This window comes from Nothobranchius furzeri, chromosome 18 (genome assembly GCF_043380555.1).
Source record: "Nothobranchius furzeri strain GRZ-AD chromosome 18, NfurGRZ-RIMD1, whole genome shotgun sequence".
NCBI classification, from domain to species: Eukaryota; Metazoa; Chordata; class Actinopteri; order Cyprinodontiformes; family Nothobranchiidae; genus Nothobranchius; species Nothobranchius furzeri.
This window is the reverse complement of record NC_091758.1, coordinates 36,226,282-36,244,514: the sequence shown is the minus strand read 5'-3', so window position 1 is coordinate 36,244,514 and position 18,233 is coordinate 36,226,282. Positions and strand designations below refer to the sequence as shown.

The 18,233-nt window shown below is 40.8% G+C and overlaps 1 protein-coding gene and 1 long non-coding RNA gene across 2 annotated transcripts in view; one reads left to right on the top strand and one right to left on the bottom strand.

Annotated features, from left to right (window-relative positions):
* Nucleotides 1-13,022: 13,022 nt before the first annotated feature.
* pax1a (paired box 1a) lies at nucleotides 13,023-16,710 on the bottom strand. Its single transcript, XM_015970432.3, has 5 exons — nucleotides 16,285-16,710; nucleotides 15,202-15,831; nucleotides 14,263-14,393; nucleotides 13,796-14,009; nucleotides 13,023-13,521 (listed from the first exon to the last, which is right to left on the bottom strand). The coding sequence occupies exons 1-5, from the start codon at nucleotides 16,286-16,288 to the stop codon at nucleotides 13,427-13,429; spliced, it is 1,074 nt and encodes a 357-aa protein (XP_015825918.1). The 5' UTR covers nucleotides 16,289-16,710; the 3' UTR covers nucleotides 13,023-13,426.
* The window catches only part of LOC107392562 (uncharacterized), a 16,749-nt gene continuing 15,225 nt past the window's right edge, over nucleotides 16,710-18,233 (top strand). Inside the window, exon 1 of the long non-coding RNA XR_001573805.3 lies at nucleotides 16,710-16,749. This is a non-coding gene — a long non-coding RNA (uncharacterized lncRNA). The remainder of the gene's footprint in view (nucleotides 16,750-18,233) is intronic.

Here is an 18,233-nt window from a genome sequence, read left to right as displayed (position 1 = left end):
TGAACCCTAACGAGATGATCTCTATCAGCCAGCACGGCTCGAAGCCCAGAACTATTCATTAAAGATGGTTATCGCCGATTTGTGAGGTGAGAGCTGGGTCTTCGGGGGCGTTCGCTGAGGTGAGGTGACTGGGAAGAATTCAAGATTGACTCAGCTGAGCATCAAACTACAAGATCTGTTCAGTTTTCTTGGTTGCGACAGTGAGAAATAAAGGCACTAATGAGTCTCATTTACGCTCATAAGACTTGCTCATAACCATATAAAACTGTCCCACAACGTGTAAACAGAAAATACCTCGGAGGTGCAACAAAAGATCAAAGGCTGGGCCTTGAGGAATTGGTCACGCTTCACTCAATTTCAACTCCGTGTAGCCCAGAGCTGCATTTATCTCTGAAGGCTTTGCATCAGGACTTTTGTTACTGAACATCAGTACTGCATATTTCACAGCTGATTATTATATAAAACATGCTCTTACAGCTCATCCAGGAAATGAAAGGATAATTATAGGAAAAAAGTGCAAATTATACCTCATTTTACTTCATTGTTTTGTTCTTGACATTTGTAATTGTAATTGAATTAATACCTCAACTCACAGATGTTTGAACAAAAATAATGTTTGCACAAAAAAAATAATAAAATAAAATAAAAAATAAATAAAACACAGAAGAAGTAGCAGAAGCTTTGTTTTTGAAACTACTGGAGATGCTTGAACAGGGGACTGAGCAGCAGAGGGCTCCCTTCTCCTACCGGGATGATTTTTTTAGTTTCTATTTTAAATGAAAATAGTACTTTTTATAAATCCTCAGTTTGATTAATTGCAACGTAAAAAGTGTTTGTTTTGCAGAGCCTTAAAGTTTTAACACCAGATAAAAACAAGTTAATAGTTTCATTAAACTCCTTTTTTGTACAAAAATGTTTTCCTGCCTTGCAGAGGAGCAATTTTCCCTTCAGATCCGTATTTGAAGACTGTTTTTCAAACAAAGTTATCTGTTTTAATTGTGCAGGATGTTTGCCAGAAAGGAGTTTCCCTGCTATTAATCTTATTGTCGTTCTGACTGACAGACCGGATTATCAACTGAAACTTTCAGCCACTTGAGACTGCTACCAATGTTTTCTTTTTTGGAAGAAGAGAGGGAAACCATTCTTTGGGTCCGAAAGAACAGAGGCTGGTGTAACTTAAGCAATGTGGCGGCCCGTGGCATTATCTGGACAAACTAATATTTACTCCACGACAGTGCAAACACACTCATTGACTCTGGCTTTATTCAGTGACTGGCATTGTTGATGGATTAACTCTAATGATGAAATCTAACCTTCCTCTCAGTCTGATCAGGAGCTTCTCTCCTGAGAACACTCCACATCCATCACTCACAAGTGAAACTAGTAGAATCCATTTAAACCTGAGAGTAAAGATCACAAATTTCACCCAGAGATAATTAAACTTATTCTAAGAACAGCTATCTGCTGCAGGGAGAGCGTTCGCTAGTGAAGCTGCAGCATCGTCAACGTGCACGTGATAGAAAGCAGATAGACTGGTAGAAAAATGAAAACAAAATCAACAACAGTCTGTTTTGTGTTTTGTCAGCTCTGTTCAGAGGGATCGGAGATTTACAGCAGTCTGAACATGAAAAGGGGCGAATAATGAGTCGGTTTGAAGTCTGACCGCAGCGTGGTGAATCTCTGTTTGAGTCAGGTCTGCTTCTAATAAAATCTGATTTGCCTCCTCCAGAATGCAGCCTTTCAGAATTACACTCTTCAGAGCATTGTTCCAACGCATGAGATACAGACGTCCTCGTTTTCTCACTGGAGAAGGATTTGTTGTAGAAGACGCTGGTCAGAGAGACTTACACCTGCAGGGATGAGACAGAATGTGTTTGACTTCACCTGATTCCTTAAAAACAAATGCAGCTTCTTCTGGTTCATCTTCAGCCTCACGCAGAAATAGACAGGATGACTCTTCATAGAACAATCTGAGACGTGACTTGAGCTTTAAAAGCACATTTACATTTTCTGCAAACAGTTATTTGTAGGATTTTTGTAAATGTTTAATCTTTAAAATGAGAAATATTATGACTTCATGCAAAAAGTTATATTAGTTCTATGGTCTACACAAAACATGTTTATGAAGTTCTTTTCATCAAATTCCCCTCAAATAAAGCAATTTCAGCAGTTTAATTCTCGAAAATTTCAGTACCTTCCAGAATGAGCTGTTTCAGGCCACTCCCACCCTGTAGAAGCCAAATATGTTGTTTCCTTTTCTTTGGTCTCGATGTCTTAATTGATATGGGCGTGTCATTGTTACTGGTCGGAATAAAGGTAGTGATGTCATTGCTGGCGTCAGGCACTATTCCGGAAGGGCAAACAGGTTTTGACCGCTGTGGCATGAAGACGTTTAAATGGGAAAGTTAGCAATTACTCCTATCATTGTTTCACCTGGAATGCAATCAACATTAAACAAGCATTATCATAACAATTCCACCCTTAAGGCTGTTTTTTAAGTAATTAAATTAGTCAACATCGGATCAACACAGAGTGTCAACCAAGTCCCGGTCTAGCAGCCTCAGGAGTTCGAGTAATGGACTTGACTTCTACACACCCATTCCCTACTAAGGCTGCTTTAAGCTGAGACGCTCTGATGTTTACAGCTTTGTAGATGGCGCCAGTGTGGTGAGCTTGCTGTCAGTATGAAATGGTATGATAGGCCAGGGGTCGGCAACCTGTTCCCATCAAAGAGCCATTATTACCCGTTTCCCACAGTAAGGAAAACACTGGGAGCCACAGCAGCCACGGCTTTGTGGGCGGGGCCTACCCTCAGACAGCAGAGCACTGCTCACAACAGGTAACAGCAGCCGGTACCGGTCGCTCGTGTACGTCAAAGTTATCTTTCATAAGACGATAATCAATAAAACCATTTATATAAAATGGATCCAGAAGTTGTAGCCCGTCTCTGCTACAGTATTTTGATATTTTTCACCCTGTTGGTGGTTTTACTGAGCAGGTGCCACTTTTGTCATACGTTTCTTTTCAAAACATGTTTAGACTGTTCAGAATACAAATCCAGGCTCTGTCACTTTTGATTGTTGTAATTAAACTTTGTAGGTGGGGAAGGTCAGAAAAGGATCCGATCATTTTGTTTTCCCCTCATTTACAGTGACGGAGATAACGGCGCAGTGCGCCTGGCTCTGGTGTTAATCAAGTTAAATTATATCTCTTTGCAACAGTTTTCACAAGAAAACAGAACAGTTAAAAGCAGGGCTTGTGTTGACCCGGATAGTTCCCGTATTTGACCGTTTATTTGGACGGAGAAAGAATAGAAAGAATGACCCCGACGCATGCAGACGAACTGACATTTTATTCGTTACGCACATCGCAGATGTAGCTAAATCACTCAAGAAAAGATTCCCATCCGAACATCTGAGCTGGACACTCCTCAGTGCAGCTCACTGGCAGCGTGTACTACATAAGGTCCACAGCGAGCTGAAGATGTGGAGAGGGGCTTGGAGCGCGTTGCAGAACCAGAGCGCATGCAGGAAGATTCCTCCGACTGAAGCGAGACTTGTCACTTAGAAAATGTTCCCTGATTATGAAACTTTGGCTGAATAGCGCTTGTTCCTGTCTCCAATGTGGCGACACATCCAGGAGCCGTCTGAGGAGAATCCCAGAATCTCACATCCTCGTCAGCTCAGAAAGCGCAGATATGACTACGCACAAGCGTGACGCGTCAACCCGGTCTCACAGTAAGACCGGGTTGGAACTGTTCAGGTTTACGCAGACAATCTTTACATTTAGAATTGGCATGCAGATGTAAAATTAATGCAGTAAAATATAAAGCATTTTGTTTAAATATCCATTCATTATTTTACAAGCACAGAGAGCCGCATCAGATGGATGGAAGAGCCGCATGCAGCTCCAGAGTCACGGGTTGCCGACCCCCGTGATAGGCTTACCTTGCTTCATCTGTGCCTCTCCACGACTCTCTGTTGTTATTTCAGTCCCATCAAAGAACTTCCAACCAGCTCCTTGTTGATGTCCCCGTCTGTGGAAGTGGCCTTGCTGGCATGGCAATCACTTGGTGTTTGTGGAAGCAGATGGTTCACTTCTCACTTCTTAACGCCTTGTCGGTTGTTAATGAAACTTTCATCCTAAGAGAGCTCTTCTTTGGAAAAGGTCTGGATTTTCTTTGTGTGACAGTGTCTTGGATTTTACAGGGTGGGTCCAATTTTTAATACTCCCAGGGAGTGTGGCCATGGTGGCAGCCTGTTGACTGTGTTAAAATCATGTTTTAGCTGTAAGCAGTTCTTTCCTTCATCCTCTCTGGTCTCCGTTGAACTCTTCTGAACTGTCTCTGTGCTGGACTAATTTTGTTCCTAACTCCACAAGCGTAGTTTTAGGGTGATGCTTGATGACTGTTATTAACTGCATTGTAAAGTCACGTTTTTTTCCAGTTGCGGCGGATCTCCGAGCTGAAACCCACGCTAAGCAAAATGCTTCTTGACTCCACCACACAACTTTTTTTCACTTTTTGACTAGACCACTCAAACTCTTCTCTGGTTGGCATCAACAAAGACTCTGTTGACGGCAGACGCCAACAAGACTTCCTACATTGTCGCCCTGCTTAGAGACCGCGCTTCACAATGGGCAAACGCCCAATTCTCCCTAACAGTTCTCGCTACCGTTACTTTCCGTGAATTCAGTACTCAGTTTGAGTTAACCTTCTGCCCTACGATCGCCAAAGAGGGATCTGCTAAGCGTTTATGGAATTTAAAACAAGGAAATAGATCAGTCGCCGATTTTGCAATTGACTTCAGTACCATTGCAGCCAAATCTGGATGGAACCGCCCATCTCTGAAAGCAGCATTCTTACCGTCCCTCAACGAGAAGTTAAAAGATGAGCTCGCTACCCATGATGAACCACATTCTTTAGAGGATTTGATTAAACTGGCCATAAAAATAGACTCACGCATGCGATAGCGATCCCGGACCAGAAACTTTCCCCCCTCTCGCTCTCAGATTCCAATGCCTCAGTTGATTCCAGATTCCAGAACACATGCATATCGGCTAAACTCTGCTATCTCCAGCCGAACGACAGCAAGTATGGCAAGCCGTGCATGCCTATATTGTGGAGCCCTGGGACATTTCATCGCCACTTGCCCTAGTCGCCAAAAAGAGAGGGCCCCCTCGGTAAGACTGGGTGTCCTGACGGGTAAATCCACAACTTTTCCCAGGTTATTAATCCCTGTAACTATCATCATCAAGAATCAAAGTTCATCCATTCATGCTTTCATTGACTCAGGTTCTGAACAAAGTCTCATCTCTCCTCAGCTAGTCCATCAACTCGCCATCCCTGTCGAACCTCTAACTCAAGCTTTCAGTGTATCTGCTCTAGATGGTCGTCAACTCACTAACATAACTCTCTGGACTAAACACATCACTCTCTCAAGGGGTACGACTTTTGGGTTTTCCCATTACGGATTCGCCTATTATGTTAGGTTTTACTTGACTGGAGAAACACAACCCCGTCATTAACTGGTCTAGTAGGCTCATTGAATCCTGGAGTTCATGGTGTCATGCTAATTGTCTCTGTTCTGCTATTCCTTTTTACAGTATGTTCTAATGGGAAACAAGCTTCAACACACGGTTGTGTTCCGCTTGGTCCTAGAGCTCAACCAGTGTCAATTTAATATAAAGTAATATTGTTTTGGGATGGTAAAAGTGCAGGTGTCAAAACTTGACTTTGGAAAAAGTAGGAGGGACATGTCCCCCCGTCCCCTCCCAAAGATTACGTCCATGCCTACCTCTTCCAGTGACGGTCTTCCTCGAATCCTCTCTCTTTATTCCTCTGATCCAGGAGAAAATAAACAGTTTTAAGAAAATGTTCTTTCTGAGTCTGCTTCAGAGTCACTCATTCCGAATCATGACAGAGAGAACTGTGGCTCTTTTTAAACTAGACAGGAAAACCTGAGATGTTTGTCCAGGAATGCTTTCAGTGGATCAAACCATTGTTTCCAGTTTGAACATGAAGGGGAGCTTAGAAATCGACCGAATGTTTGATGGATCAGTCGATCAAGGCCAGACTTATTAAGTACTGGCTGAACATCAGCACGTTTAAAGCTCCGCTGCACCACTCCATTTACCAAGCTAGGGTTTGCGTTGTGCAAAGTGCAGGATGCAATAGTAACAAATACCTCTTTAAACAGGCGAGGGGGACTAGAATAATTGGCTGACAACTGGAGTGTTTTTCAAGGCAGCTCTTATTTTCTTAAAGCAACAGAGCCCTGAAACAGCTCATTCTGGAAGGTACTGAAAATGTTAAGAAAATAACTGCTGCAGCTGCTTTATGTGAGCGATTTTATGCAAAGAACTTCATAAAAATGTTTTGTGTCGAGTTGATCTTTGAACTATTACAACTTAAAAATCGGTCATAATCAATCTCCATTAAAATAGTTTTCATCCAGCTTCTGTGCAGAGATTTCAGCTGTGATCCATTTCCATGTTTTTATTTGGTCAGCTTCTCAGTTTAGCCAAACTTTTCTTTAGTGGAAACATAAACCTTCCTCCAGGAATGTCCCTGGTAGTATTTGCAGGTGGAGGCATGAATCCATAGCCTGGCAAGCCAGACTAAATAAATGTATTATTTAACAAACTTTGCAAAGCAAGGATTTGGTCTAGTTCACTAGGCTAATGAATCCATACAGTGTCCTGTCGTTAAAAAGAATTTCTTTAGCACATTGTGACAAACTCTCAAAAATCTTTATTGTTTTTGCCGTATGTCAGAAAGACACACAGCTTAGGATTCCTTATAGAGCAGCCGAGGCCTCGTTGCCTCAGTAATGGAGTAGCACTAACGTGCACGGAGACATCCTCTTCACGCTTGCACCACTGCAAACAGGAGGAAAAGACAAGCACTTCCTCTATCACTCTGACACCCGACCTTTGTCTGCGTCAGGTATCTCTGTGCAGAGTGCAGCTTTCTGTGTGGAGGTGAACGGTTTTTCCTTTTCTTTGCCATTTTCCCATGAAAAAGAAAAAAAACTTGCAAAGTGAAGAATTTGCTTTTCTTGTGAGATTTCACTGCTAGACAAGATGACACAAAACAACTGGCACGAAAAACCCACTTGTGTGCCTCAATTAGCAGGTTAAACATTGAAATAAGCACAAAAATGCAAAATACTGACAACACTTTGGCATAGTGTTCAGTACTTCAGCTATTATAGTTATAAAAGGAATGTTACTGTATTTTAGTGTGTTATCTGTGTTTGTTGTGCCTTTGTGTGTGTGTGTGTGTCTAGCAAAAGGCGCCCACATGCTCATCACCTGGGTTCAGATGAGATAACAGCACGCAGAGCACACCAGTTCCAGGGTACAGGTCCGATACACGCAGAACCTGTTGCTGTGTTGAATACTTTATGTGTACATGAGGAGGAGGAACAAAAGCTGTCACTGTGGAGCGAGGCTGAGAGATAATGCAACAAAAGGTGAAACCTAAACAACAATGACAGTCATTAATCAACCTTTTGACCTTGCGCGGCTGCCGCCACTCCCTGAAAGTTTGCGAAAGCGGCGCCGGCGAGAACTGCCAACCCCTATCACCTGATAGATTTGAAGGAACTGGTTCACCAGTGCAGGATCGCGTTGACACCAACACAAATTCCCTCTGATCTCGTGACTCGTGCCATATCCGGGAATAAATACAGCGCATACTGTTTGGCCTTTCCCGTATTGACGGTCTCGTTTGGTTTGAACAACCAACACTGCTGTTTGGTGCATTCACGGGGCATGAAGGCGCTCGACGCTCACCGTTTGGTGCTGTCAACAGTAGCTCCAAACCGACTCACGACGAGGAGATGGTTGGAGAGAGAAAAAAGGCCCTTTGAAGAAGTTGATGAGCAGCCAGTTGTGGAGAACCGTGCGTGTTGCTGTTATTGGTGTTTCTCACTCAAACGTGTCTCGGCCGTCCCAGCGCTCACACGCAGCACTGACCCAAAGGGTGGCTGCTAATTTGGCATGGCGAAAACATGCGTTTGAAACTGAATGAAGGGTCAGATGGAGCCACTCGGCTGGGGAGGAGAGCGCGGCTGCAATAAACAGACCGGATGACATCACACAAGCAGCAATGGCGTGACGAGCAGCAGGAAGAAGACGCGACGGAGATTTGTTTAGTAAATGTGGCAAGATTTATTGAACGTAGAACAGAAGTGGGTTGGTGATGGGTTTTTATTGGTTTACCGTTTAAAAACTAGAGATTATTTTTATAACAAAGCAAGATTCATTAACAAAGTTTCATGTATGTATGAAATAAAAAATTAGGAAGTTAAAACTTGATTACATAATTCAAAAATCTGATATGAAAATAAAAAAAACTAGTCAGTCAGCTGATTTTTTTGTAATAAATTCACTTTTTACTGTGACCTTTTCAAGTTCAAACACACACACACACACACACACACACACCTTCCTGATTCCGCAAATAGTCACAAATTGTGTATTCATCCACAGCTGAAAATAGTTCCCAGAAAACGCAGTATTTACACTTCTCTGAAAAACATTTGCACAACCGCAGATATTTTGGGGGAATTCTTTAGCATTTTTAACACACAGGAGCCGTTTCAATCTTTCCTCTTTATTTTTTAGCTGGACTGATTTAGGCAGCAAACTAGGAAATCACAGCGTATTGAGAGACGGACTCTGTCAGTTTTTCGAACGCTTATTGCTTTTTTTGTACGACTTGTTGACAGTAACAAAATTTAAAACAACACAAGCCTGATTATTAACAGTCTAGCTTATAACTGATTAAAACAAGTATTTTAAATCTGATTTCAGTCAAATAAACGATTCTATCCAAACCTTTCCTCCTCAAACTAACAGACACTAGTTTTGTTACATTTTTAGGAGCAAAGTCTTCATCTAATCGTCTAATAATAGTTCAAACCAGAAGCTTTTCCATTTTAACGGTATCGTTGGCAGAGTTTAACACACTTCAAATATGTTTTCCACAAATTAGAGGACTCTTCTTCACCAAGGGCTGTCTGTTTTCTTGATCATCACTAAAATAGACTTCTACAACATAGCTGCAGATAATTTTTCTGCATTTTTCTACTACAACCCCTGTTAGATGTTGATATTTACATAGCAATTAAGCTCCAAAAAAGGAAGAAAAAAGCTCCAAACCCTCAAGCTTTACAAAAATATGCCTCTTTTCATTTCAGCCTTTTCCGTCAGTAAAATTTATTGTGTTTGCAAACATAATTTCATGCTCTTTTAGCCGTCTGCATGTAATAATCAGAACCGGGCTTTACCATTCTGCATGATCCTGTGGTTATTCTCTACACGTATCCTCAGAGGAGCAAAAGGCAGCGGCGCAATCTCCCGAGAGCAAACGTTAAATGATACGTTTTCATTTAGAAAGCCAAATGTCATCATCATGTCTCTGTCCCTTTTGCTTTCAGAGCATCTGGTTGATGTGGTGAGCGGGCCAAGCAAGTAAGAACATGGGAGGGAGACATTTATCATCCTCTAGACTTCAGAGCTGTAACTCTGCCTGCTTGGAAATCCTGTGGACAGTCAGGGGGGGAAAAAAAATGTCAGAAGTGATTGAATTACAAGAGCTGCAGCCCCGCTGCTTTTCTCTTTTAGTTTAGGTGCAAAAACACGGATGCATGAGTGCATTTTTTTGTATTTTTACTTAGATTTTCGTTGAGATTTCTTAATGCATTTTAATTCAGTCAGAAAGTGTTGTCATGGGCTGCAGAAGCTTGTCAAAATGCACCCCGTCCATGTGAAAGGTGACGATTCACTCCCGTTCCAGCCTTGTACTTGTTTGCATTCTCTACGTTTCCATGGCGATTCTAATCATTTGACGTTTCAGGCAGGAGCAGACCCATTTTTTCTTCTACGTTTGACACGTTGCCGAGTCTTTTTTTAACCCTTATGCATCTTTCTTTGCTTTTTTTCTCAGACCATGTCTGGTCTGACACGTCTCCTGTCCCGAGATTCTCTTTTGTTGACTTTCAGACATGCAAAGACAAAGTGCTGAGTGAGTGAATGAATGAATGACTCCTGCCAGCCTGGGATACAGTTTCTTCCATTTGGCACACAAAATAGAAGAGACAATATAAGTTGCATTAAATCATACTGTACCTAACAAAGTGTCAAACACAATAACTGAACTTTGGTCCCTTAAGAGCACTCAATCCCTCCTGCATACACGTCAGACAGAGAAGGATTGTTCAAACGCGTCTGTTTTAGCTTTTTAGGGAGCCTCTGTCACCGTTTCGCTGCAACGTGGATTATTAGCACAGCTCAACTTAATATCTGTAAAGATCAAGTAAAATATTTGCTGAATCTTAAGGATCTTTGTGAACACTAATCATTTAAATTTAGGAAGCAGTGCAGAATTAGAATTAGCTGAAGCCTTCTATTTGTTGCTGTGCAAATACTGAAGATATTTTTCACTGACTGAAAAAATGTTTCGCAAAAATGTTGTCTGCGAGGATCCCTCGCATGTGTTTTTAAACAACTTTACGTCTAATCATCTCAAAATTCCCTATAAAAAATAAGTGATCACAGCTCATTGGGTGATTAGAAGAAAAATCACGAGTATCATGAATGATGTCATCATTCAAAGACAAAATAAACAAGTAAACGATAGTGCCACCGGTGCATGATGGTGCATCTATTCCAAAAATATGTTTTTCTGCATCTGTGTCAGCTCCTGAAAACATCTGACCACCTGCCGCCCTCTGAGCTCAGGGCTGAAGACGCTGTAGGAGGTATCACATGCACCCCTGATTGATGACTATAGGTCCCGCAGGAAGTCACCCCACCACCATGAAGGAGTGTTTTCCGAACCCCAAGTGGCATCTGGGAAAACATGAACGATTCCAGTCAGGGAGTGTGTGTATTCGAAGGCTATGTGTTTGGACACATTTGGGATTTTAGAAGGAGGGACTGCAGAAACAGAGCATCAATGTAAAGTTTCCACTAGAAAGCATTTTTATTGGGTTGATTTCTTTTTTTGGAAACAATCTTTTTTTTTTAAACTTCACGTAAACATGAACAATGTCGGACAGAAAACACTGAGTCTGACCCCATCTGTTGGTATATGAACTATAAAACATCAGCAGGTCAAGTGCTCTAATATTTATAGGAAACATGATTATTTTAGACAAACATTTCGGGCACAATATGTAGTTTATCGCTGCGAGAAAAAAAGTTCCCGACTTTGCAAAAAGATCCTATTAAATAACAATAAATAACAAGTCAATAATTTATAATTGTATTATTAAATAGTGTGCACAATCTCTTTTTTTGTTTTGAAATGGCTTTCAGTTGTTTAGTAAAGGGTGAAAAAGCATAGCACTGCCAGTTTCATTTAATTTGGGGCTAATTTAATATTTTGCTTCTAAAACATCAGAAAAATACCGATTATGCTATTTTGTAATCTGCAAAAATAAGTTTTCTAATCTCAGTTGATGAGTCACATTTTAATAGAAAACTGTTTATTTCATAATCCTGTTTGAAGCTTGTAATTATATGTCATTATTTATTAAAAATGTAGTTCTCCAAAACACTAACTCTCTCTTGTTGTCTGTGCAGTTGGGCTTACAGATGAGGGGGAAACACCTCATTTAGGAGGCAAATATAAATCCTGTTGCATTGCTGCTCATTTTTCTGTTATAAAATTTATTCATTTGCTGCGTTAATGCAACAAAACTAATTATTTTATGTCTGCAGACTAAATTATCTCATCATGCAGAAATGAACAAAAAAAAGCTGCAAATTGCATAAAAATTGGATTTTGTTTCAATAAACATGAGCAGTATTCTGAAGCTAATATAATATTTAGTTCACCTAAATAAGTAAAATAGCATGTTATTTCAAGTGAAACAAGAAAATCTGATGGTTTTAACTATTCATTTCTTTTTTATTTCAGAATAGTTTTTAAAAATAAATGTTGCTAGTAGGTCTTGAAAAATCAGCAGTTTTAAATGATCATGAATAAGTGAAGATGTTTTGATCTTATATATATATATATATATATATATATATATATATATATATATATATATATATATATATATATATATATATATATATATATATATATATACACACACACACACACACACACACACACACACACATATATATATATATATATATATATATATATGTGTGTGTGTGTGTGTGTGTGTGTGTGTGTGTGTGTGTGTGTGTGTGTGTGTGTGTATATATATGTATGTATACATATACACACACACACACACACACACACACACACACACACACACACACATATATATATATATATATATATATATATATATATATATATATATATATATATATATATATATATATACATGCGCCACATTTTATGCAGGATTTCGTTTTAAACAGCATTTTTTATTCTGAAGGGCATATTTGTGTAATAATTAGCCCTGCTGTTTACATTAGAACTGTTTATAAAATTGAGCCTGTTGAGTGAGAAAAGGCGCATTATAGAAACAGAGGGACCAATATTCCCTGAGACCTGCTGATAAGAGCGGCGGGGAGTCATTTCGTTGTTGCTCAAACAGGCCGCAGGAATAAACAGTTTACAGAGCGGGATCTGACGGGCAGAATGCGGGCCTGTGTGGGAAAATCCCGGAGTTTCTAACGTATTCCTGAGTCTGCGTGTGTGTGGATGCGGTGCGCTGCTCTCCTGCGCGCTCCTGGTGATTAAGGTGCGCCGATTTCCATCATGGCGGGGATCAATTAGGAGCCAGATAGCATCAGCAGAGGCGCCCAGCCAGTGGAGCGCGCCATGGCTGAGAAAACAGTTACACTAAATAGTCCACATAAGTTTAACTCCACATTTAGAACATGCTTCAACTTAAAAACGACACAATTGTAAGCAATAAACACAATTTAACACATAAAACAAAAATATTTTTCACATTTTCATATTTTTTTTCGACTAACTGCCCAGTAAGCACATTTGTTTGCATGAATGACTCTACAACAGTATGTGGCATCAAACACAGCCTTTATTTTGTTCATATTTACAATGAAATTATAAAAATATATAATTCAAGCTTTTGCCATATAATATATAGTTTTTACATTTAGACAATTTATAACTTTTGTTCGCATCAAGTCCTCGCAGAATCACCAGAACATGGCAACAAAATAGGTGGGGAAAGGGGCGAATTTCAAAATAAAACATTGAGCGGATTTACATTTTTTTAAGAAATTTATTTTAAACCTCGCAGCTTTTGGTAAAGATACAGTCTAGAACATTTAAAAAAAACAGCAACCAGGTAACCAGCTTTTACATTCAGATGGCCTTAGAGACATTTGGAGCTGACTTCCGTGTGAGCGCACTTACTGTTGGAGCTGCTGGAATGAGTTCTGCTAAACGTGTCTACGGTGTGATATGGTCCGGTTAAGAGGATGAGGTAGCGAGACTCAGTCCGTGCACACCGTTCAAGTCTTCATGCTGCTGCTTGCTCAGAGGGCTGCATGGCGGTTTTCGGTCTCCTGTTGGAAGAAATATCACAAAAATATAAATTTGTCCAGAAATAAAGACTCTGCATGAACACAGGCATCTTTTAATTAGTAACAATGATTTCCCATTTAAAGATGAACAGTTTTGAAACCGTAATTACACACAATTAGACTTTATTTTCATATTCGTTACTTCAATTAGGTCTTTTTACACTTAAAAGTGTTTTGGTGGAAAGAAAAGTAAAATAATAATAATAATAATAATAATAATAATAATAATAATAAAAATAATAATAATAATAATTACCTTCTCGGGTTTGATGCTTGAAGGTCATGGCTGAGTGGATGTCCCCTGCGTGCATGCCCATCCCGCTGCCAGCGTGGGACAGGGCTTGGCTCTGGGTCTGCCAGTGGTGGTGACCCGGGGCCACGTAGCCCCCCGCTGGGCCGCTGTACACGCCATACTGGTTGCTCGGGGAGTAGGCGCATGCTGGGACGTAACTGGACAATGTCGAAGAGGGCTGCAGGAAGATTCCAACAGAGAAATGAAAACGAGTGGAGACGTTCGGCCTAAAACACATTTACTACACTTCATGCATCAGCTTTTTCTATCCTGGATGGTGAAACACAAACCTAATGCAGGAGACTCCTTAGACTCGTCAAAATATGGAATTAGACAAATAATTCATTTCTGAATGTCTCTAAGAAGAACGGTTGTAATAAAAAAGGTGCATTTTAAAAATAAAGTTAAAATATTCTTGTTTCTTTATTTACCTGAGCATATTTTATGTCGGCATCAATGGCTGACTTGTCGATCCCGTTCGCTGTGTGAGGGGCCGTGAAAGCTCTGTTGACGCTGCTCCAGTCGTCTAGCTTTGGTGGATACCCATCCGCCCCAGCAATGGCTGATTTTGGACACATTAATATCAGGTTAAGTTAAAAAAAAACAACTAACATGTGTGATTTGAACAAAATAAGTAAAAATAAGATAATTTAGTCACAAAAAATACAGAAAAATCCGCCTACAGTACTTTACGCATGATTAAAAATATATAAATAAGTGTGTGTGTGTGTGTGTGTGTGTGTGTGTGTGTGTGTGTGTGTTGGACTTAACCAAACAAATTAATTTAACCAGTTTGTTTTTTTCCTCCGATGCGTAAAAGCGCGTCAATGTCATCATTTTTCATATAAATAAAAAGAATAGAAGGATGAATCATAACATATGAATATTGTGTTTGATTTAAGAATTTATGTGAAGTCCCACATTTTTGATCACACGGTTACCTAAATCTAATCTTTAAACATCTCTGTGTCGTTTTTACGCACATGGCGCGTTTTAATCACCAAGGCAGAGAGATGGGTGGATGAAAACAGAATTAAACGACAAGAGACGTCAGGGGAAATGTGTGTAGCGACTGTTTAAGGTTGGATAAAGCAGGTGGGCAAGGTGTTTGCAAATGCATCCCTCCATGAAAAGGCCTATTGAGAGTGGCCTTACTGCGTTCTGGCTGAGAGGAGAAATGGAAGACCGTGCTGTTTTAGCAGACAAGTCATGCCACCTGTTGCCACAATAGATTGTAGGGACTGAAAAGGTAATTAATCATACAGAATCAAACAAGGGGCTGTTTGGTGCGGTTGTGCTAATATTTGGGAACAGTGGACGTCTAAGCTCTGAGACGAGTTTTCAGACATAATAAAAGGATTTTTCCTCACCTGTTGGATCCATGAAAGCCCTTAGTCCGAGAATGTTGCTGACGGTGTGTTGAGAAGGCCAAGCTCTGGCTATGCTCATATGTCCCGCCGTCACCGGAACTCCAGGAGGGCTGCCCATTTTCGTGCTTGTAGGTGACAACGTGTTCGGGTAGGAGTACGGGTAAATGTGGTTGTAGGGCAGCCCGGTCTGCGCAGAGGCTTGCTTGCTGCTTTCATACTGGTTAGGCTGGGAGAGGTTTCCAATCTTGTTGCGTAAAATCCTGCTGATGGAGCTGACGGACGGAACGTTGTATTTGTCACAAACGCCGTCAGCCAAAAGCCTGTCTCTGATCTCCCAGGCAAAGATCCCGGGGTCGCTCTGTTTGTATTCCCTGATGTTTTTCACCACGTTTGGCGTCGTGACGCGTGGCTTGCTCCCACCGATGGCACCGGGTAAGATGGAGCCTGTCTCGTTGTACCTCGCCAGGATCTTGCTCACGCAGCCGTGGGAGACTCGCAGCTGCCGGCTTATGTCACAGGGTCTGATGCCGAGCTGCGCCAGCTCCACGATCCTTAACCGGATGGCGTTGGGCAGGGGTCTCCCGTTGACGAACACGCCGCCTAGTTGGTTCACCTCTCCATAGGTTTGCTCTGCAGGGGGAAGGATAATCATACTTTATAACTTAATAAATCATTTAAATTCTCATTTAAACGATCAGCTTGCATCAATCATGTCAGCTAAATCTAAAGAGGTTTATTTTGCTTTATTATTTTTGTTATTAGTATTATTTTCCAGCTGCACAGACCAGCGTAAATTGTTTGGCTGTCTTTACTCTCCAGAGCGCACAACAAAATCACAATCAAATATGGCGAGCATGAAGAATTGACATCAGAGAGCCCTTCAAAGAAACGCTCGGCGTCTAATTGCTGGTGTGGTTCCGTTTAAAAGCTCCAAACAGGCAGTTGTTCCTGCTTAGTGGGTAAAACTTCCACCATGACATAAAGTTGACACTGTCGCCAAGAACTTTCTTCCTTTTGCTCTTTATCTTAAAAATAAATGCCGCTGACGAGCTCCCTGCGTCTGGAGCGCCTCCGAGGGCTTACCCATTTATCCTCAAGATGCTGGAGAATAAAGATGCCTCCTTTAAATCCCGTCCTGTTGCGAAGTTAGCGAAGAAAAACAAGTAGCGGGAGAGGAAACGATCCCCCTCAGAAGCGGAAAATAAAGGTCCTTTAACCTCGTCCGCGTGCAGCGTGCTCCCCTTCTTATTATTTGGAAGCGAGTGACGGCAGCGCACAATGGCACCAAAGTGATCGTCATCCGATAAATGCAAATTGGAGTTATCCCGAGGAGTCCGGAGTCTGCTGGAATTAATTTGACGCGTCCTCCACGTCAATCTCCGCTGTTGTACGACGAGCCTCTCTTTCGGCGTTTTCATTGGTCGTCTCGCGCAGACGCCGTCAGCCAATACAACCCCATCCGGTTGGGGCTGCGCAGCCTCCCGCAAGATTTTTGCATAGGGGGAAGCAGCAGAGAGGGAAGCGTTTCATCCAACTTGCAGCCCACTGGTAAGACCTCAGATGCTGTGCGTAAAATTGTTGCCAAAAAATCTAAACTTTTACAACATTTAGATTATTTAAAGCTGGAATGTTTATTTTTCATTTAATGCATGAACGATTACTAATTTAGGGAAAACTTTTTTGTTGTGAATTGTAAGAGAAATATATACATTTGCAATAATTTTGATTAGTACTCATGAATAGATTAAAATGTTTGTTTTTCCAGGTCTATAAAAACATTTTAAAAGTTCACTTTAGCGCCAAGTTTAATTGTTTGTTTTCTCTGAATATAATTTATAAATGGACCACAACTTTGTGTAGATTGCTGTGATTCCTATAGAGCAGAGGGAAAACCAGCCATTCCCGTTTAACGAGGACATCAAAGCTGGGAATGGCCTCATGTAATCGATCCCTCTGTAGATCCCAGAACTCCCAGACTATAAATATGGGATATCGACTGGAATCCAGAGACCAACATTATTATCACAGCATGTTTTTGGAGTTTCCTGTGCGCGTTTAGAGGCTATCGTTTATAAGCTCGCAAAACGTTACTTGTAAAACTTAACAGTCGACCCAATGGTAACTAGGAGCAGTACCTCTGTCTTAGTGCACACTCCTTCCACTACTACTCCCCCCCCCCACCCCACCCCCTTGGTGCTCCATCTCAGAGATCATATGGAAAGCATCAATTTAAGAGGAGAGGCTGCAGGATTCATTCTCATCATCCTCAGATATTTTAAATTTGAGCCTGTTTATTTATATTTTTTATGTTTACTGTCAAACTAAGTTGAATGACTTATGTTTTCCAATTTTTCATTTCTTTTTTTGTTTTTGTTTATGACCTTCTTTTATTCGTCTCAGTCTTTCCTGCCTGACTAGCAGGAACACCCTCCTGTGGACAACTCGGGAATTACACGTCACTTTTCTGGATTCGTGCCTTTTCTGTTTAACATTTTCATCAGTTGCGTCGACAAACACCACGAGTATATTTTCATTTAAATATTTAATTTGTTTAATTGGATATTTTAAGTTTTGGAGCACTGATGGGATTGTTTATGAGCTCACGAAGTTTGATCAGAAACAAACAAATAAATCGTTGGTTTCTGAATAAAAAGAAAAAAATACTGAAATTGAAGCTTGGAGTCATTTGGAGCCTGCCCACTTATTAACGTTTTTTTTTTTTTTTTTTTTTTTGCTTTTTATATTCGATCACTGCAGACAAAACAATAAAAATGTATGGCTCGTGCATTCATCATCATGACATGATATAAATAATCATGAAGACAAAAATGCTGTGCGTAAAGTTAAGTTGGCAAGAGACGATTGGTGCAGTTTGCTGCCTGTTTATGAACCGTTCTGGCGCAAAAGCTATACTTTTCTTTGCAGTTGCACGTTTTCTTCGCAAAGCTTCTTGTCATGTGTGCTAAAACAGCCTTGAACGTCCCTCACCTTTTCCAGGATTTATATACTCACACAGCGCGCGCCCACATAAA